Genomic DNA, 17,119 nt, shown 5'->3' with positions numbered 1-17,119 from the left:
GGCCGCTAAGATCTCCCAGGTCTCAGGTCAAGCTTTCCCCTCCTCTCCCCATGGAGAGGAGTCCCTGTCACGGAGGCCCGTTCGTTGTCTAAAAAGCTCCACGGGCATCCTGCACAGGCACATGCTGTTAGGGAGTCACAGGTGCCAGGGAGAGAGGAGGGAGGTGGCTTAGGCTGCCATACTCTCGAGGCTTCAGAGAGCGTTCCAGCTGGCAGCCCAGACCTCAGTTCCGGTTCTAAGGTGCATTTATAAAACCTCACATGACCAGCCTGTTTTCATGATGTAACCAATTTCCTGAAAGACAGATGAGCCTTTTCTTCTGGGAAGAAAAGACAAGGCTTGACTGTGAGATATGCCAAAGAAACATGTCTTGAAAATAGAAGGGCACAGAGGAGATGATGGTGGAGGGTGTCACCACTGGCAGTACCAGGGAGAGGGACGAAGAATGATACTTCCCACGGGACCTGTTCTTAAAGCCATGGACATTGACAATTTCGTTCTCAGAACCACCTTTCCTTCTGGATAACTTCTAGCCAACTCTTGCCTCCCAGATCCTTCACAGAAGACAGGACATACCTGTAAAATGTATTCTTCAAGTCCCCTTTGTGTATCTTCCACATGTCCCTGTCCCCTTTTTAAGAGATTAGTTGACCATACAATCTGTACTGGTGACCAATATTCTGGGCTGTCTATAAGCACAAAGCACCAAATGGAGATATTTTCTAGAATGAAAATATATACAGGACCACATTTGTTTCCAAATGTCTTAATAACACCACACACACACACACACGCACACACACACGCTCCCAGGGACACGAGCTGGCTTATTTTAATAACTAAATGATATAAATGATATGTACATCTTAGTAAAGTCCTTCATTCATTGTTTAAGAATTCTCTACCACAAGATGAAGACTACTTTTGGGAGTAATGACCAGTTCAAGTCCAGTCTACTTGGTTATATGAAGAAGAAAGAGAGCCGGTTCCAGATGGAGCCAGGTCAGTGGGTCCAGTGGGCCAACCCTACACTAATGAATGTGAAACTAGGGGACAGGTGAGATGGGGAGTCCATTCAAGCACATCGTGGGTGAACATTTTTCTTTCAAGAAGTTCAAAATACTATGGCATGTGCCCATATGAAATGTTTGGCAGGATGGGGTTAATCTAAATGGCTTGAGATTGACCATCTTTAAGTCCATTCAAGACTGTGGAAAGGTGTTCTGTTCCTGGAAATAATACAGGTTATCCGGACTGCCTGAAGGCATGCCTAACAGCACTCCGGGAAGAAATCCAAGGATGGGGGTCAGAGAATTCCCATCTGGTGACCTCATAGCGAGAAGGCCACCCACAGAGGGGAATCTATAAATACTTTGCAGGGGGGCGCCTGGGTGGCACAGCGGTTAAGCGTCTGCCTTCGGCTCAGGGCGTGATCCCGGCGTTATGGGATCGAGCCCCACATCAGGCTCCTCCGCTCTGAGCCTGCTTCTTCCTCTCCCACTCCCCCTGCTTGTGTTCCCTCTCTCGCTGGCTGTCTCTATCTCTGTCAAATAAATAAATAAAATCTTTAAAAAAAAATACTTTGCAGGGTCCACCTGCTCATCAAATGAAGTCCATTGGACCTTGCCAGCCCTCCTTCTCCCCAAACCAACCTGAGTTTAACACAAATCAATGCCGATTTCTGGGGTGAACAAGAATTTACACTTGGCTTTCTAGCTGAAGAGCACTTCAATTTAAATATGGCTAAACGAGTCACATCCAGGTTCAAGCATTCAGACACTACTACTCATGCATGTGAACACGGAGTTTTTTGGATGGAGCGAAGGAGAAGACGATTTCTGAGAAGAAAAGCGAAGGCACAGAGGAAGAGGCAGGTTGAGTAGAAGGTCAGGCCAATACTTAACATTGTGGAAAACAGGGCAACCAGAAAGGATATCTTGCAGGACTGTCCTTAAGCGCGTTTAGGAATCCTGTCTGTTGTGAACCTGTGGGAATGAAATCAAAATTTAGGATTCAAACATTCACCTCCAAAGGAACAGCCTTCCTGCTGAAAGCTCCCTCATCTACATAAAAATAATAGGTGTCTAAAGATCAATTAAATAATTATATTTTGTTGTGCTACGGCTCCCAGTATGCTGATCGGGGATTGAGATTCCACTAAAGTTATTCAACAAGAAAATGGCAGATTCCTAATTAGACCCAACATCTGCAGGATATTTTTTCAATAAAAGCAGATGGATGTCTGCATACTTTCCCATAAATTATAGTTCTGATTACTCCTTTGTTTTCCTCATTTTAATAGGAAAACAGAATACTGTATGCTATTTTTTTCCTCTTCTCTTATGAAAGACTGTTTTTGCAAAGTTTGTTAACTGTTGACCTCGGACATCCTATAAACTGGGCTATGTACAAAAGACGTCTTTATCTGCGCGCAGAGTAAACTAACTCATAAAGTTGGAGTTTATTACTCACTACTTGAGGAGTGAATTGTTAGTGCAAAAAAAATTTCTTTAGGGGCTTAAGTAAAGTTGCATCTGACAAGAAGCGATTTTTCTTTTATGTGTTGACATCGTGGTTTCTAAACACAAAAGCCCATGCGGAGGAATGCCTGGTGCTTCCATCTTGGGGTGCTTCCTGCTGTGCTGCGTGAAGCTGTGTGTTTGGGGGACGTGATCGGGCTGGAGCAGCAGTGAGAGGGGCAGGGAGGATGGGCACGGCGTTCTGTGCGGCTGTGGCCACATGGGGCAGCTAGAGACAGGGTCCCGGATCCATCCGTGTAAGCGGGAACCGTGTCCGGCCATGGGAAGGCTAAGCGTGGGGCAGCTCCACAGCTGCCCTCAAGGTCCCATTCCCTCTGTGTTGTCTTCCCCACTGGCCACCACTGAGGCACAACGATGTGCCCAACGCCAGGATGCCAAAGGGTGGGAAAAGGAATAAGGAAAGCTAAAGGCTTTCTCTTCCGTCTCTGCTGGGTCAAGGGGGCAAAACCACCAAGTGGCCTGGGGCAGATCTCAGAGCAAACACACTCTTGAGGCAAAATGAGGACACTGAAAGAAATGACTTTTCTTTCCCTACTGAACCTAAACTGGTTCACTTTCCCGAACTTTCCTTTCTCAATAAGGAAGTACGGCTTTCAGATTCCTCAGAATCTTTGCTACAACAGGATTCCGCCCCGGCCCCCCTTCCTGTCATGGCCCCTCAGCCCCCGCCGAGCCTGTTACCTGGCAGGGAGAACTCAGGTGACAGTTCTCCAGCTGCTCTCAAACAGCGCTCTGCCTTGGCCAATGTTTTCAGAATCTTAGGGGATCATGGGAGCCATGTAAAGACCTGCCTTCCTGAAAGCATTGAGTGCTGAGCCAAGTCGGGGGTAGGTGGGGTTGTTTAAGGGGAGTTGTGGGGGTTGTAGAACAAGGGGAGAGGAAAATCCTTATTTGCTTTTGTTCAACATAGTCGGGTAACTTGCAAGCAGATAAATTCTGAACGCTGTTTTTGGTGGAAGATGGGATTAACAATATATAAGCATAAACTACAGCAAACTCGATTTTGCTGGATCTGGGGTGAGTACAATTTTAGGGGAGATAAAAGTGAAGCGTACATCACCCAACTGTGAGGACAGCAGCCAGCGTCACAGGGAGTGTGTGTGTGTGTGTGTGTGTGTGTGTGTGTGTGTGTTTCCAGAGCTCGTGTGTGGTGTGCGAGCGAAAACTGGCCCTTGATAATACACATAGGAAAACATTCTGAAGTTGCGAAAGATGATCTAAAAATGTCAAGTTTAAATACTATTTTTTAATGTCCTAAATGTCGTGCAGTCTCGGTGTTTATTTTTTCTCATTTCTGATTCTTTTGCCTATTAACACGCAGAGAGGACCCTGGCTGCATTTTTGCCATTTTCAACTCTGAAATTAGAGGGAAAAGGTGCCTTTGCAGGGGCCACGGGGAGTGTGGAAAGGGCCTCTAATGAATGGTCACCCTTTTCTGGGATTGCATGGAGTCCTGGCTCTCAAGCATAGATTCCAAGCTTACATCACATTGGCAGGAAGGGATTTTGGCCAAAAAGAATGGGACCTAAGTTCTAAAATGCCACGAAAATTTGGGAGATTCCACTTAATGTCCAACTTTGACCCATATATCTATGTGAAATTCTCCATACCGCCTCCGTGCCCCAGGACCCCCAGACCCCACCAAACGAGAGGCAGAGAGCAACTCCACACATCATCTGTGGTTTCAGCTGCTGCACGGGGAGAAAGTGAGGCCGTGTTCAGTGCTCGGGGCGGGGGCGGGGGGGGGGAACACTGCAGAAGGGAGCTCTGCACTTGCTAATGGGCGGCTGTACTTCTGGAATGTAGACAAGAGACGCTGCTGGGCTTTAATGTTGCTAATGGCACTGGAATGGAAATTTAAAGGCTTAAGTTTATAGTTCAAAGCCAATTCACTTCCTTCTCATCATTCCCTGTTGTTGGAAAGTGGATAATCAAGAGACAAAAGAAATTCAAATTTATGACCTTCAGAATGGGAAATGAAAAATGTCATTTGCTTAGGCAAATACATATTAAAATCCTTAATATCCAAATCTCATTTTTAATAAAGTTGCTTCCTTCATATGCCAGGGATTTACTAATGATAATTGAAAATCTTTTCAATTGTATATCTTTAGTGTGTGTGTGTGTGTGTGTGTGTGTGTGTGTGTGTAAGGAAACCCCGTCTTTATCCCCAGACATTGTTTTCTAGGGATGGTGACTATTCTTATATAAGCCAGTATCATGTTAAAAGCAAAACAAAACTACTGTTCGATGGTTATCATTGCAGCATGTTATCCTTCGTGCAAAATGTGGGAATGATTCTTCTAGGGGATCCCTTAGTCAAAGAGAAATTGAGGTCACTGAGGTTGGAAGAGGGGCAAGTGTATTAAGGAAAAAGTCTGTAAGTGAACGAGAGCCTGCTCTGGGGCGATCTGGCAGCTGTGGCTGGAAGGATGAGGAATGGGGAGTAGAAGGAACAAGGGGGGAGGGCAGGGAGAAGGGCAGAGAAGGAGGACAGGGAGGGGGGGAGGGGAGGGAGGGAGGACAGCAAGGGAGGAAGGGGAGGGAGGGAGAACATTGAGGGAAGAAGGGGAGTACACGAAGGGGGCAGGCTGGAAGTCAGGAGAGGAACAGGAAGAGGGAAAAGAGAAGAAAGAGAAAGCCCGAAATGATCAAAATATTAACTCAAAATTAAATCAGAAAACCAAAGGCAGGCAAATGGTTACATACGTAATCTGATTTCGCCAGCATACTTACGAAGAATGACGTGGGTGATAACGAATGCAAATATAAAGACTGTCAGAAAAGACAGAGATAAAATAAACATATAAAAAAATCTGTAGTTTCTTTTCCCCACACAGTTGCCTACCCAGGGACAGTGGTGGTCAAACCGTTCTGAAACGAGAGGCAGACAAAAAAACATGGAAATCGGTTAATAACATGTCTTTTTACTTGAGGGAGCCCCTCCCTACTCCCCAGTACTCTGACAACACAGGTGCCCCTTGAACAGTGCGGGGGCTAGAGGTGACCTCTGCACAGCTGACAACCCCACCTCTTTGACCCCCCAGAATCATAGCTACTGACAGCCTTCTGTTGCCTGGAAGCCTCGCCGGTCACATATGCAGCCGATGAACACACATTTTACACATTACATGTATTATAGACTGTACTCTTGCAATAAAGTAAGCCAGCACAGAGAAAATGTTATGAAGAAAATCATAAGGAAAAGAAAAGACGTTCACAGCACGGCGCTGTGTTTACAGACTACCCACGTATCAGCGGCCCTGCGTAATCCGAGCCTGTGTTGTTCAAGGGTCAACTGTACCACAAAATCACATCCCACCGCGTATTTCCAAATGCACCACTCAGAGAAATGCTTAACATGAAGACGTTTCAAGAAAGAATCATTCTTTCCACAGAACTTAGCTGTTTTGAAAAAACCAGGAACACACCTTCATCTCAAACAGCAACTTAAATTCTCATTACAATGAGAAAGGTAAAACTTCCCTTCTTTTGTAAAAGAAGCCTCTGAGATTCACAGAACACTCTTCCCTCTTGCTTGTGCGTGTGTGTGTGCGTACAGGTGTGTCAGTAGGTCACGGGGGTGCCGGGGGTCCCTTGTTCTCCCATCCCATAACAACTGCTTCCCAAGGAATGTCTCCACTATTTCACTAGTTGTAGGAAAATTGATATTTTAAACATCAAGGTGTGATCGTCACGTCCAATGTAACACACCGGATCTCTTAGTCCACAAGTCTCAGCTAAGTTACCGGTAAAACAAAGATGCCTTTATAGAACTGTTGTGGGGTTAAATCACGTCTGGGAGAGCACTTTTGAAGTAGACAGTGTTCTGTAGTTTGTCAAGAGAAGTCACATACCTTAACACCTCTGGCCTTGAGCCATTTTTAGGGGAAAATGATGTTGCCCTCTTTTCTAGAGAAGCAAACTGAGTCCTAGAGAGAGGGGAGACTGCTCGTGGGGGGCCACGCAGCTCAGAAGCAGTGGAGCCAGAAGCTGAGGCCAGGTCTCCCCCTGCCTACAGGCGCTGGCACCCCACAGATGCCCCAGGGCTGCCACTGGGCACTCTTACACTGTTTCCCCCGAAGCCTGTGGACAAACCCACATCTTCTCACCGTGGGAATTCCACACAAAGTCTGTGATGCCGTTGTGATTTGTCCCTCCCCTTGCAAGTCATAGCCAAGTGCTTCTCTTTTCTCTACTGCTCAGCTGATGTTCCTTCCAGAAGGACTATGCAGAGTGTCCTACTAACACACTCACCCTGACCAGACCGCTTGCCGTCGTGGGGCCAAAAACACTGGGGGTGGGGGAGACGACTTAGCTTTTTACTCAGGGTCTTTCCTAAGCTTACCTTCTACCCAGTGTTCATATTTTAAATACCTATATGCTTTAAAAACACACAGAGAGGCATGGGAGGTGTGCCCACGTAAGTAAACCAGTCCAATGCCAGGCAAGACAGTGTGTCCTTTCTTTCTGGTCACCTGTCATAATTCACTTATCTCCTATTATATGTCTCCTGCAAGCTTGCTTCTTGAAAAGGGCACGAGGGACACCTTGGGAAAGTGGTGGCATAGGAACTGTAAGATCCATCCCAGCCCGCAAGCGGCATTAAGGAGAAACAGTCAGTGTGAACAGAGGATCTGAAGAGAGATTTCAGAGCTCACTGGCCTGTAGGAGGCTGACACCTGGGGGAAGGGATCCCTGGTGGTGGCCCCCGTCCTGTTAACACGTGCTGCCGAGCCCACACAGCTGGAAGAGTTAACACCTGTGTCAAAACCACCTCATTTCTCCCAAGTCACTGGTCTACACAGGCTGTATGTGGAGACATCTACACAAAGAAGGGCAAAAAGAGAAAAAAAAAGTCTGAACCAACTAGATTTTCCCAAGACTTTGAGTCTGTCATTTTGAGAAGCCTCTTCTTCTTGATCCATGAATATTGAACATGGGAATGGGAAGCGGAGGCCGGGGGCAAAGGACATGTTAGGTAGGAACTTCTGATTCCAGCGGTGACAGCCCATCTCCACATCCCAAATGTGTCATGGACTGAGCCTCTTCCTCAAGTGAAAGCCGCTTATCAGCAGAGGACACCAGGGCTTGGGAGGTGTAACTAACACTGTGGACACCCTAGACCGTGGCTGGGGGGCAGGTGGTTGTTTTGTTTTCAGCTTAGAAAGTTTCAGCTAAGCTGTGACACTGGTCTTCCTGAGGGAGCCAGGGCAGCTGGGGAAGGCGAGGAGCATGAGACCCCTGCTCATGGCGTCTGGGAGGCTTCCTGCGAAACCAGTGACGTCTCAGGGATGGCGTGAATGCCTGGCTCTCCGGCAGGCTTGAGCCGGAACCAGTTTCCTTTTGGAAACTTGTCTTACCACTGAAAACTTTGTAGGCTAACAAAGATCCCACTGAAATGTAGGCTCCCCAAGAAATTCTTTTGTTGAATGTTCTTCACGTCCTTCTTTGTGTTCATTGAACCTGTGGTGGTAAATGAGCCTAAAGGTCTCGGGGGGCATCTCTGTCTATTGGCCGCCTCAGCCAGTGCCCTCCTCCCATCCCCTTCCTCCGTTTCCCTCTCTGCCTGACTTCTGGCGGTAGGCCGCACCCGGGTCTCAGCCTGGCTTCTTCTCCTCTCCATGGATTCTCTACCACTGGGAAGTCTCTCTTCATCCCAACGTTCAACCGCCAACCACACACTGGTGATCCAAAATGGCCGTGTGCCGCCTTCAGCAGGTCCTGTCAGCTCTACCCCCCTTTTCTCCAAAATCATTCATTTTTTATTTGTGTGTGCCAGCGCTACTCTAAGTCTTTAATAAATATTTGTCAAATGACTAAGTAAACCCTCATACTACCCATAGGACATCCGCGCCAGCAAGCGTGTTGGCCAACGTCACTCAGTGAGCGTGCAGCAAGGCTGGGACGAAGCCCGCTCCATCTGCCTCCGGGGCCCCTGGCCTTCACCGAGTCCTTTCCATGCACCCAGCGCCGTGTCAAGTGCTAGGAAGGAAAACCACAATGACAACAACAGCACTTCATGGCTTCAAGGTGTGAAGCTGTGGCTTCGTGGCTCCGTGGCTTATCTTACCTGATGTGAGGCCTTCTTTTCAGACTCCAACTATCCCACAGACTCAAGGAATGACCTCCTCACAGAGAAAACCTAATTTAGCATCAAACTTGGTCTGTTCTCGCTCACCAGTGTTGGCAAGCGTCCAACATCCTCCTTTACGGGTCAAGGATAAAAGCAGGACAAGGGGGCTCAGCCCGTCCTGCACGGCTCTGCTCCGAGCACGTGTCCCTCGCCCGCAGGGGAGGAAGCTCGGGGGGGCACCCGGGGGGGCTCTGAACGGGGACGCTTCTGTTGCTCTGTTTCTGGGGAGAAGAGTAGACAAGAGTTGGGCCCCGGCGGAGCTGGGACAAGAGGAAGGGGCCACAGCTGCAGACGACGTGCTCCCGGGGACCTGAGCGAAGCAGGCATTGCCTGGGAGAGGGAACATCTGGGGCAGGAAACGGGGACCCAGCAGCCGGCAAAGGTAGCTGCGTGCGACCACATCTGAGACATTTCGAACCACTATTATTAGAGGTCAGTTTGTGTATCTCCTGTGGGGAAAAATTAATCGGAGTGTCCTATGTCCTGGGGGTGGGGGCGGAAGGCGTGGTGGGACAGTCTTTTAAAAAAAACACTTTGGAGTTGCTGCCACATCCCTGGATTCTGAAGTTTGGACCTTGCCAGAAGGGAGTGGTCTCCATGCTGCTACGTTTCTGGAGAGTTCCTTTAAAAAGCACCAGGTGCTATTCACTGGCTGCTGTGGATCTGTGCTCAGCCTTGCTGCACACGGGAACTGAGCACACGGGAACAGGGAGGGGGATGGCACACAGGGGCAGGGCGGGGTGCCCCTGGAAGGTTCTCTAAAATCATTGAAGATCCGAGTAGCTGGCTGGGGCGCCCTGACCGCAGTCCTGTTAGCACCACGCTGCCCTGTAATGGTCGTGGATTCGTTCTCCCCTCCTTCCCCAGGTGAGCTTGCGGTGAGAAGCCATTTCTAGCCACCTGAATAGCCTGGCAGACACTCAACACACACGAACCAAGCCAAGGAAGAGACACCTTTAATCGCTTCTGGTAGGTTTCCGAGTGATCACTGGTTGCCAGGTGCAGACATCGAAAATGCTGGTGAAAGAGAAGATTTCAGGCAAGCCAACCTGAGGAAAGGCAGGGGTCCATGAAATTTGAATGTGCTCAGGGAAGGCTGAGGGGTGGCAGCTGTTGGCCAGAGGCCAACTGGACAGTTAGTGTGAGTCAGCTCGTGGCGAGAAGTGAACTCTGGCCTCTCCCACTGACAGGGGGATGCAGGGATGCTTTTATTAAAAGCTCCAGAGGACGCCACTGGGAGACCCAGACGCTTTGGGGGGGATGCAAGCCAACTTCAAAAAGTCACCTGCCCTGAGATCCTAAGTGGGATAAGAAGATCCTATTAAAAATGGCCAGTGGGCACATACTTTAGAAAAAGGAATTACGGTCTTATTTTGTTAGCCCAAAACTCAAAATAATAATGAATACGGTATTACTGATGATGACTAAAGGCACCATTCGCCAGCTGCCTGTTACATCATTATGCGTTATTATGATTATTTCGTCATTTGTCATTTATCCCCGACAAGAGCCCCAGGGCAGGTGCTATGTGAACACTTCACAGACGAGGGAGGGGTCGTCAAGAGAGACGTGACACTGGCCATCAGGAGCCACAGGTTTTCAGCGGAGACCGTGCCTATCCCCTGACTGACGGAAGATTAGGGGAGGAATGGAAAGTGAAACAGACCCGAAATACCAGGAAAACAGGAGCAGTATTAACACTGTGCAAGGACAGAACAATCCACTGAAATATTAAGGGAAGAATATTTGCAAAAGTTGTATTTGAAGGCTGCCAGAGAAAGGAATACAATTTTGAAACGTTAAGAAGTCAAAATCTCCTACAAGTCGGGCTCTCAGAGAGGCCCTCAAGAGGGGGATCCAAAGAGAGAGAAAGATCATACCCTCAACCCAGGCAGCAGGGGTGCAGAAAACTGCATTTTCCAGACAGTGGTCCTGGGCTCTGTGTGGGCTGCGTCTCAGCTTGGTCAGGAGAAGGGAAATAATAATCCCAATGTCCTTCTCCAAGAGTGTCTTGAGAATCAAGTGAAAAGAGAGATGTAAATATGCAACTGAAATCTAAAACTCCTAATTTAAATGTTACTTACCTCTAAATTAAGTTAAATGTTTTTAAATGTATGAAATAGGAAGTCATTTTTTCTTTAAACCTAGGGCTTTTATTTTTTTTTTACCTCCCAAATTAGAAAAATCTTGCCCTATGAGGTATCTTGTTTTTTTTTGTTTTTGTTTTAGAATGATGAATGATAGAGTGGTACATACTGTTACCTGGCCTTTATGGTTCCCATGCAATGCTTAGACACTACATAATTCATGCTGTTCTAAATCACTGGTAAGACCCAAGTTAAAATAGCTTTGCTGCTGTGCTCAAGGATTGCTTCGGCTTCTGGAAAGCAGCCTGGCATGCTCATTCTACCTCTTCCTCCTTCTCTCACTTTTATCCACTTTTATCTTGGTGAGTCCTTGCCAGGAACTGTGCTAAGTACTTCACATGAATGGTGTCATTTACTTCTCAGGCAGCCTGGTAAGGCTGATGCTATTATGCCCATTTTACAGATAAGAGTGCAGATGGAGAAGTTGGCACTGGAATCCAGGTGTTAATCTGAACCCTTAACCACCACCTGTTCCTGCCTCCTGTGCTGGTCCCTGTGCCAAGTAGGCCTGCGGGCCCGGCCCCTCCCTCCTGAAGCAGAGTATGTGGGCACCTGCAATCCCAGGCAGATCACAGGAATGGGAACAAGAATGGAACGTTGCCACCCCAGGACTGGCACTTGCGTTGGTAAGCACTGTGGCTCTCTTCTGGCTCAGGGCATCTGCCCTCTGCAGCATGCAGAAAAGGCCTAGTTCAAGTCTGGGGACGCCTACCCTCAGTCAGGAAGCACTCCAATGTATGAAATGATGACGTCACTCTCACAAGATCAACATCAGAAGTGGGAACTCCTTAAGAGACATATGGGTTTGACAAATCTATTGAGACTACGGGGCTTGGGGATTCTTTGGGGGCAAAGGGATGTATCAGGGAAGGTTTTCTTCCCCCTCCCAATACTTCGTAGTTCCTTATCTGAAAGAGTTCTATCCATAATATCATATTAGCTAATTCTATGGCGTTAAAGTATTCGTACGTCACTTCTACGTGGGGACTCAATTTCTTCGCATGTAAGAAGTTGAATTCAATAAGCCCCAAGGCCCCTTTGAGCTGTAAAATAAAATGCTGTGTTTTATTAGCACCTGTATGGACTTTTTTCCAGTCTTGAGCCCTTGCCAATGTCCTATGAATTAAGATTCCACAGTTTTTAGCTCCATTTGTTAAAAAACTAAAACTTTCCATGTAAAACTGACCAGTAAATGTAGAGGTGCTGTAACCTTTACAATGCAATTTAACATCACCTTGCGCAGTGGAGTCAAAGCGTCCCCCACCACGGTCTCTTCTGCACCACCCCCCCCGGCTTCGCCATTACCTGGCACAGCGCCGAGTCTCTTTGGGCATCAAGGGAGGGGGCCTGACAACAGACAAGTAAGGTCCCTTCAGTTCCCCAAATGGCAAACTGTACACATCTCTATTTCCTTAAATTGTCTCAGTTCAACTTCTGTTTGTAAGGCTGGTTTCCAATGCTGGGGGAGTTTTCCGCTTCTAGAAGGAGGGAAAGCATGCAGGGGAGAAGCAAGGCTTTGGGAGCGGCTGTGCCATGAGGGAGACCTGCTGGTGAGACACAAAGATGACAACGAAACTTGCGAAGAGGGGGAAAAAAGATCTTTCCAGAGAAGCAAAGAGAAATAGTTGCCCCCCAAAATGGGGGAGAAGTCAGGGAAAGACTTAGTTGGTAATATAAATAGTTTTTGAAAGGAGATGTAAGAGAGTTAATAGAAATACGATGACTTTAAAAAGCGAATCAGCCCATTATGAGGAAGCTCGGGGGCGCCCGGGAAGGAAAGAAATCCTACAGTTTCTTAAAGTGGGGGTCCTGGAGGGGCATCCTAGGAAGTGTCAGTTCCAATGGGAATGGTATTGCCTTCCCCACTCCGGCTGTCCCAGCATCTCCGCCCTCGGAAGACTCAGAATGAGAGCCCCACAGGTGAATTCTTTGGGCTTCCTGGAACTTAGCTGCTGGATTAGAGCTCTGGCTCATTACGACAAAATCAGTAATGTAAGTTCAAATTTGTGTATCCTCAAGGAAACAGACTTGAGGCATGGGTGATCCCTGCTGTGTTGTGACACTCTGAAATAAGCCAGTACCTGGGTGCTTGGGGAGTCTTACATCCTGGCAGCCACTCTCTGAGCCCACCCAGGCCACTCTCAGCCTCGGCCCCCCCACTGTTTGTGGGGCTGCAGGGCCAGAAACGCTGTCTAGGAATTCCCCTTCATTCTCCACAGAATAAAACAATTATCTTCCGAGTTTGAAGAGCAAGTTCGTGCTATCAATCAACACCCCTCAGAAACTACTCCATTCCTCTCTAGAAATTCCGGGCCTTGAAATCAGTATCAACATCACTTGACATCAGAATGACTTACATATCCGTAGGGCTTTCTGGTTTTTAGTCCTTGTTTGCATTTGCTTACTGCAACCAGCCCTGGGAGATTGGCGATACAGGTCCCCAGGTAAGATGAGGACAGTGAAGCCCGGAGCCAGATGGCATTTGCCAAGGCCCAGCTGCTCCATGCTGGGTCTGGGTCGAGAACCACCTCTGATGTCCAGTTGCTGTTTTCCTCATGTTCTCCATACTCTTGAGTCACATGTTCTTTCACATCCCGTCACTGTGTTTTTTTGAAGCCTTCGTCAATTTGTCCCCAAAATGGTTTCAGAAGTGAGTTATCTTGTGGGTACGTTACAGACGTAAAGCTAATGATTTTAAGGCTCTTCAAAACCTTTTAATTTGACTATGTACATACACAATTGGAAGCCTGTGTTCCTGATGGACACGCTTTTCTGGAGTAAGCATGCTTCTGTGTTCTGTAACAAAGACTTGACGTCATCTCAGGCACAGAGCTGTGTCAACGAGCAGGACACAGTGATTCAATGGAATTGATGATGATTCCCTTGAAAAGCACATGTTCAAAGTAGTAATCTTAAAATTTATCCGGAATGAAACCTTTTTGCAAAGCTTCTGAAATGTTTCATTTTTCTTAAGTTGAGACTGCAGACCCAACTTCATTACGAGTAGTGTTAAAACACAAGACCAGTGCAAGGAAAGGATAGCAAATATGCACTGTTGCTTTATACATTTTAGGGTGCTTTCCCGGGTAACGTCTCATCTGGTAATATACCTGTATCCATGCTGTGTCCTGTGGCTACCACTAACGCCTGTGTGTTACGAGATGACGTGGACAGATGCGAGACAGGAGAGCACAAGGGGCCCACGTTCCCCCTCTAACCCTTCTTCAGTCTATGTGGCTGTAGTCATATTTAAAATATTCATAATTGTCCCCGGTTTTGCATTTCTAAAAGGTGGGACCCCGAGGTCCCCTCCCTACCCAGCACTCTCAGAGTCATGTGTTCTGGTGGCCCAGTCCAGTTATCTTGGGACAACTCCTGGCTGCCCCACTTTGCGATACAGAATAGAAACAAAGGCAGACTCAGATGGGCAGAAAGGATATTTGATGCTCAGAAGTTCTCTGTAGGGTTTTCCAGAATTCTCATAGCATGCGGTCACTCTGCACAGGTGTTCAGCCCCCTCAGGTAGCTGCATCTCCAGCTGTTTGTGTGATTGGCCTTACAGCACATGTGCCTGGGATGTCCCTTTGGTTCAAGGTTTGATGACCTGGTGCAAACATCCAGGTTTGGGAGAGTACAGTTGGGAGTGGGTAACCCAGGCATTCCTCAACTCCTGTTGAGCACGAGGCGCTGAGGGTGGGTTGGGTGTCACTCATCCCAAGTTCCTTTACGCCTTGACTGAGCTCTTGCTGTCTTTCCAACTGCCCGCTAGGCATTCCTACCTACCTGTCTCGTAGACACCTCACCTTCAGCAGGTCCAAAGCTACATTCATTATGTTTCCCTGTGTGCTCTTCTCCTCACCACCGGCCTCGTCTTAGCAAACGGCATCCTCAAGGCGTCTAGTTGTCCAATGTAGAGAATGCACACCTTTCTGCCCTTGTACTCATTCCTCACGTCCAGCTGGTCAACAGGATTGCTTGCTGTACTCCTGCTGTCTTTTCTATGCTTCTGCCCCGTCTCTGAAGGCCATCGCAGTGCATGTGCCCTTATCAGCACTTTCATGAGCCACCGTAAAATCTTCCTGGGGCGCCCCGTCAGTGTGTGCTGCACATGGCTGCTACAAGGACCACCCAAAGCAAATAGGATCATAGGAGCCCTTTGCTTGTACTCCCTGTGCGGCTCCTGCTGCTGGGGCCTCCCTCTCTTCACTGGGTGTAGTAGCCTTGATGTGACGCAGAACTGATGCATTTCCAGACTGAGCTCCGTGGGTGCTGGGAGGTCCCTCTCTCCAATCACTCACCTTTTCTTCCCTTTCAACTAGAGCAGATAGACCTCTATCGGTTTTATATTTTGAGTTTCCCCATTATATTCCATTTCCTAAGATGGCCCACTGCTTACAACCACACACACTCTCACACACACACACACACACACGCACACAACTTACAATCAGCTAGCCAATGTTCCCTGTAATTATTCCAAGCAGTCCCAAGTTAAGATCCCAGTATTTGTGGTATCACACTGCTGTAAAGTGACAGCTTGGTGGCACCCCGTTGAAAGGACACTGGCTTCTCAGGATAGAGGACCTGCAACCCTAATCCTAAAGGCCGATTTAGCAACGTGCCCTAGGCAGGTTTGTGGGTCCCGCAGCGGGATCTACTGTAAAAGATTCTTTCCAATTCAAATATGAAAGTCACATGGCTAAATATAAATTTCAGGAATTGAAGTCAATTGCATCTACCCCACACAAAATTAGGAAGTGCTGGCAAGCTTTAGCTGTAGAAACTATAAATAATTTATAAGAACCGGTCTTCTTGTAGACCCAGGTTAGGCCCAGAATGAACCAGTGGCTCTAAAGCACTCAGACTACAAAGTGCTACATAAATATTCCCCCTCCCACCAGAATCAGATCAGCACAGACTTCTCAGACGCTAAATCGAGTGGGATGTCTTCTTGTTGGTTGCTGTTCATCATAAAAAGCAGGCCAGCACTTCACTGAGTCATGCCGGTCTAGCCAGTGGATCGTTAATTACTTTTTTAAACCAAGGCGCTCAAAAGAACAGGCCGAAGGTTCTCTCTAATGGTCAGGATCGCCTACATAATTTGTGGGCCCCTGCAAAATGAAACTATAGGGCATCTCATAGAAAAATTCATAAGAGGGGTGCTGGGTGGCTCAGTCGGTTAAGTATCTGACTCTTGATTTTGGCTCAGGTCATGATCTCAGGGTTGTGAGATTAAGCCCCGAGCGGAGCCCTGGGTCAGCTCTGTGCTGGGTGTGGAGCCTGCTTAAGATTCTCTCTCTCCTTCTCCTCTGCCCCTCTCTGCCCCCCGCTGGCACAAGCAGGGGCACTCTCTCTCTCTCTCTCTTAAAAAAAAGTCATAAAAATTTCAAGACAGCGACAGCAGAGCATTAAATCGACCTTGGGTCCTGCACAGCCATGAAGCCAGACCTGTTAACTGCCACAGGTTTACAGTCTGGGAAAGTGATTTTCTAATTGAGAACAACTAATGGCTAGAAATTCCACTGGATTGTCTGAAAGGATTTACAAAGGGCATCTCAGAGCAACGTACCGCAGGGACGCAGTGATGAGCTGTTAAACTTGCAGTAGGCTAACATACCATTGCACATGCAGAGACTTGGGGCGAGTGGAAAACTCCTCATGCCTGACAAGGCCGGAGCTACGGAGCTCAGATCCAGCGGCCAGGGGAGGCTCGTGCTGCCGGCCCGGGGCTGGTCGAAGGTGTGACCGAAGGTGGAATGACAGGAGTGAGGCTGATGAGGGAAGAAGGATGAGGGAGAGCTGGGGAGGAGGCAAAGGCTACAACTCTACCCTCTTGTCTTCGGTTTCCCACCAATATCAGAAACTCAGGTTTTTGACCTCTAGGGCAGTGGTTCTTAACCCTTTTTATTACCAAATGCTTTGAAAATCTGATGAAAACTGTGCCCACCCCCCCATGCACTCATACACAGCAGTTTCCATACAACTTCCCCAAGCCTGTTCTTAGACCCCGGGGTTAAGAACATCCGATGTATAGTTTACTTGGCTGAAAATGAAGTAACTCATTTCAGACAACAAATTTTCAAGTTGAGTTGTTCTAAGAAGGCAGGCAGGCAGGTGCCTACCTGCTGACTGGTCTGCTAAATGTGTTATAGTCGGGTCTTGAAGTACAATGCTCTAAAACCCCAACCTGGCTGGAGGCTGGCTCTCTACTCACCCTGCATACACCCCCCCGCCCTGCGGCACACAGAGCGGGAGCATCCTTACTCACAGGAAGGGGCCATGTTTTATTCAGGGTT

At 47.9% G+C, this 17,119-nt stretch overlaps 1 protein-coding gene across 6 annotated transcripts in view; it reads right to left on the bottom strand.

Annotated features, from left to right (window-relative positions):
* Positions 1–17,119, bottom strand: part of ZDHHC14 (zinc finger DHHC-type palmitoyltransferase 14) — a 302,308-nt gene that overhangs the window by 78,089 nt on the left and 207,100 nt on the right. For all 6 annotated transcript variants that reach the window (XR_005834421.1, XM_040628000.1, XM_040627999.1 and 3 more), the window contains exons 4-5: positions 5,277–5,414; positions 1,937–1,985 (exon numbers count right to left, since the gene is read on the bottom strand). Coding sequence is in view for 5 of the 6 variants with exons in the window: in XM_040628000.1 (XP_040483934.1) it covers positions 1,937–1,985; positions 5,277–5,414 (187 nt within the window). In the remaining variant the exon portion in view is untranslated. The remainder of the gene's footprint in view (positions 1–1,936; positions 1,986–5,276; positions 5,415–17,119) is intronic.

The sequence above is a fragment of the Ursus maritimus genome, unplaced genomic scaffold (genome assembly GCF_017311325.1).
Source record: "Ursus maritimus isolate PB19 unplaced genomic scaffold, ASM1731132v1 scaffold_13, whole genome shotgun sequence".
Classification (NCBI taxonomy): Eukaryota; Metazoa; Chordata; class Mammalia; order Carnivora; family Ursidae; genus Ursus; species Ursus maritimus.
This window is presented reverse-complemented; position numbering and strand designations above follow the sequence as displayed.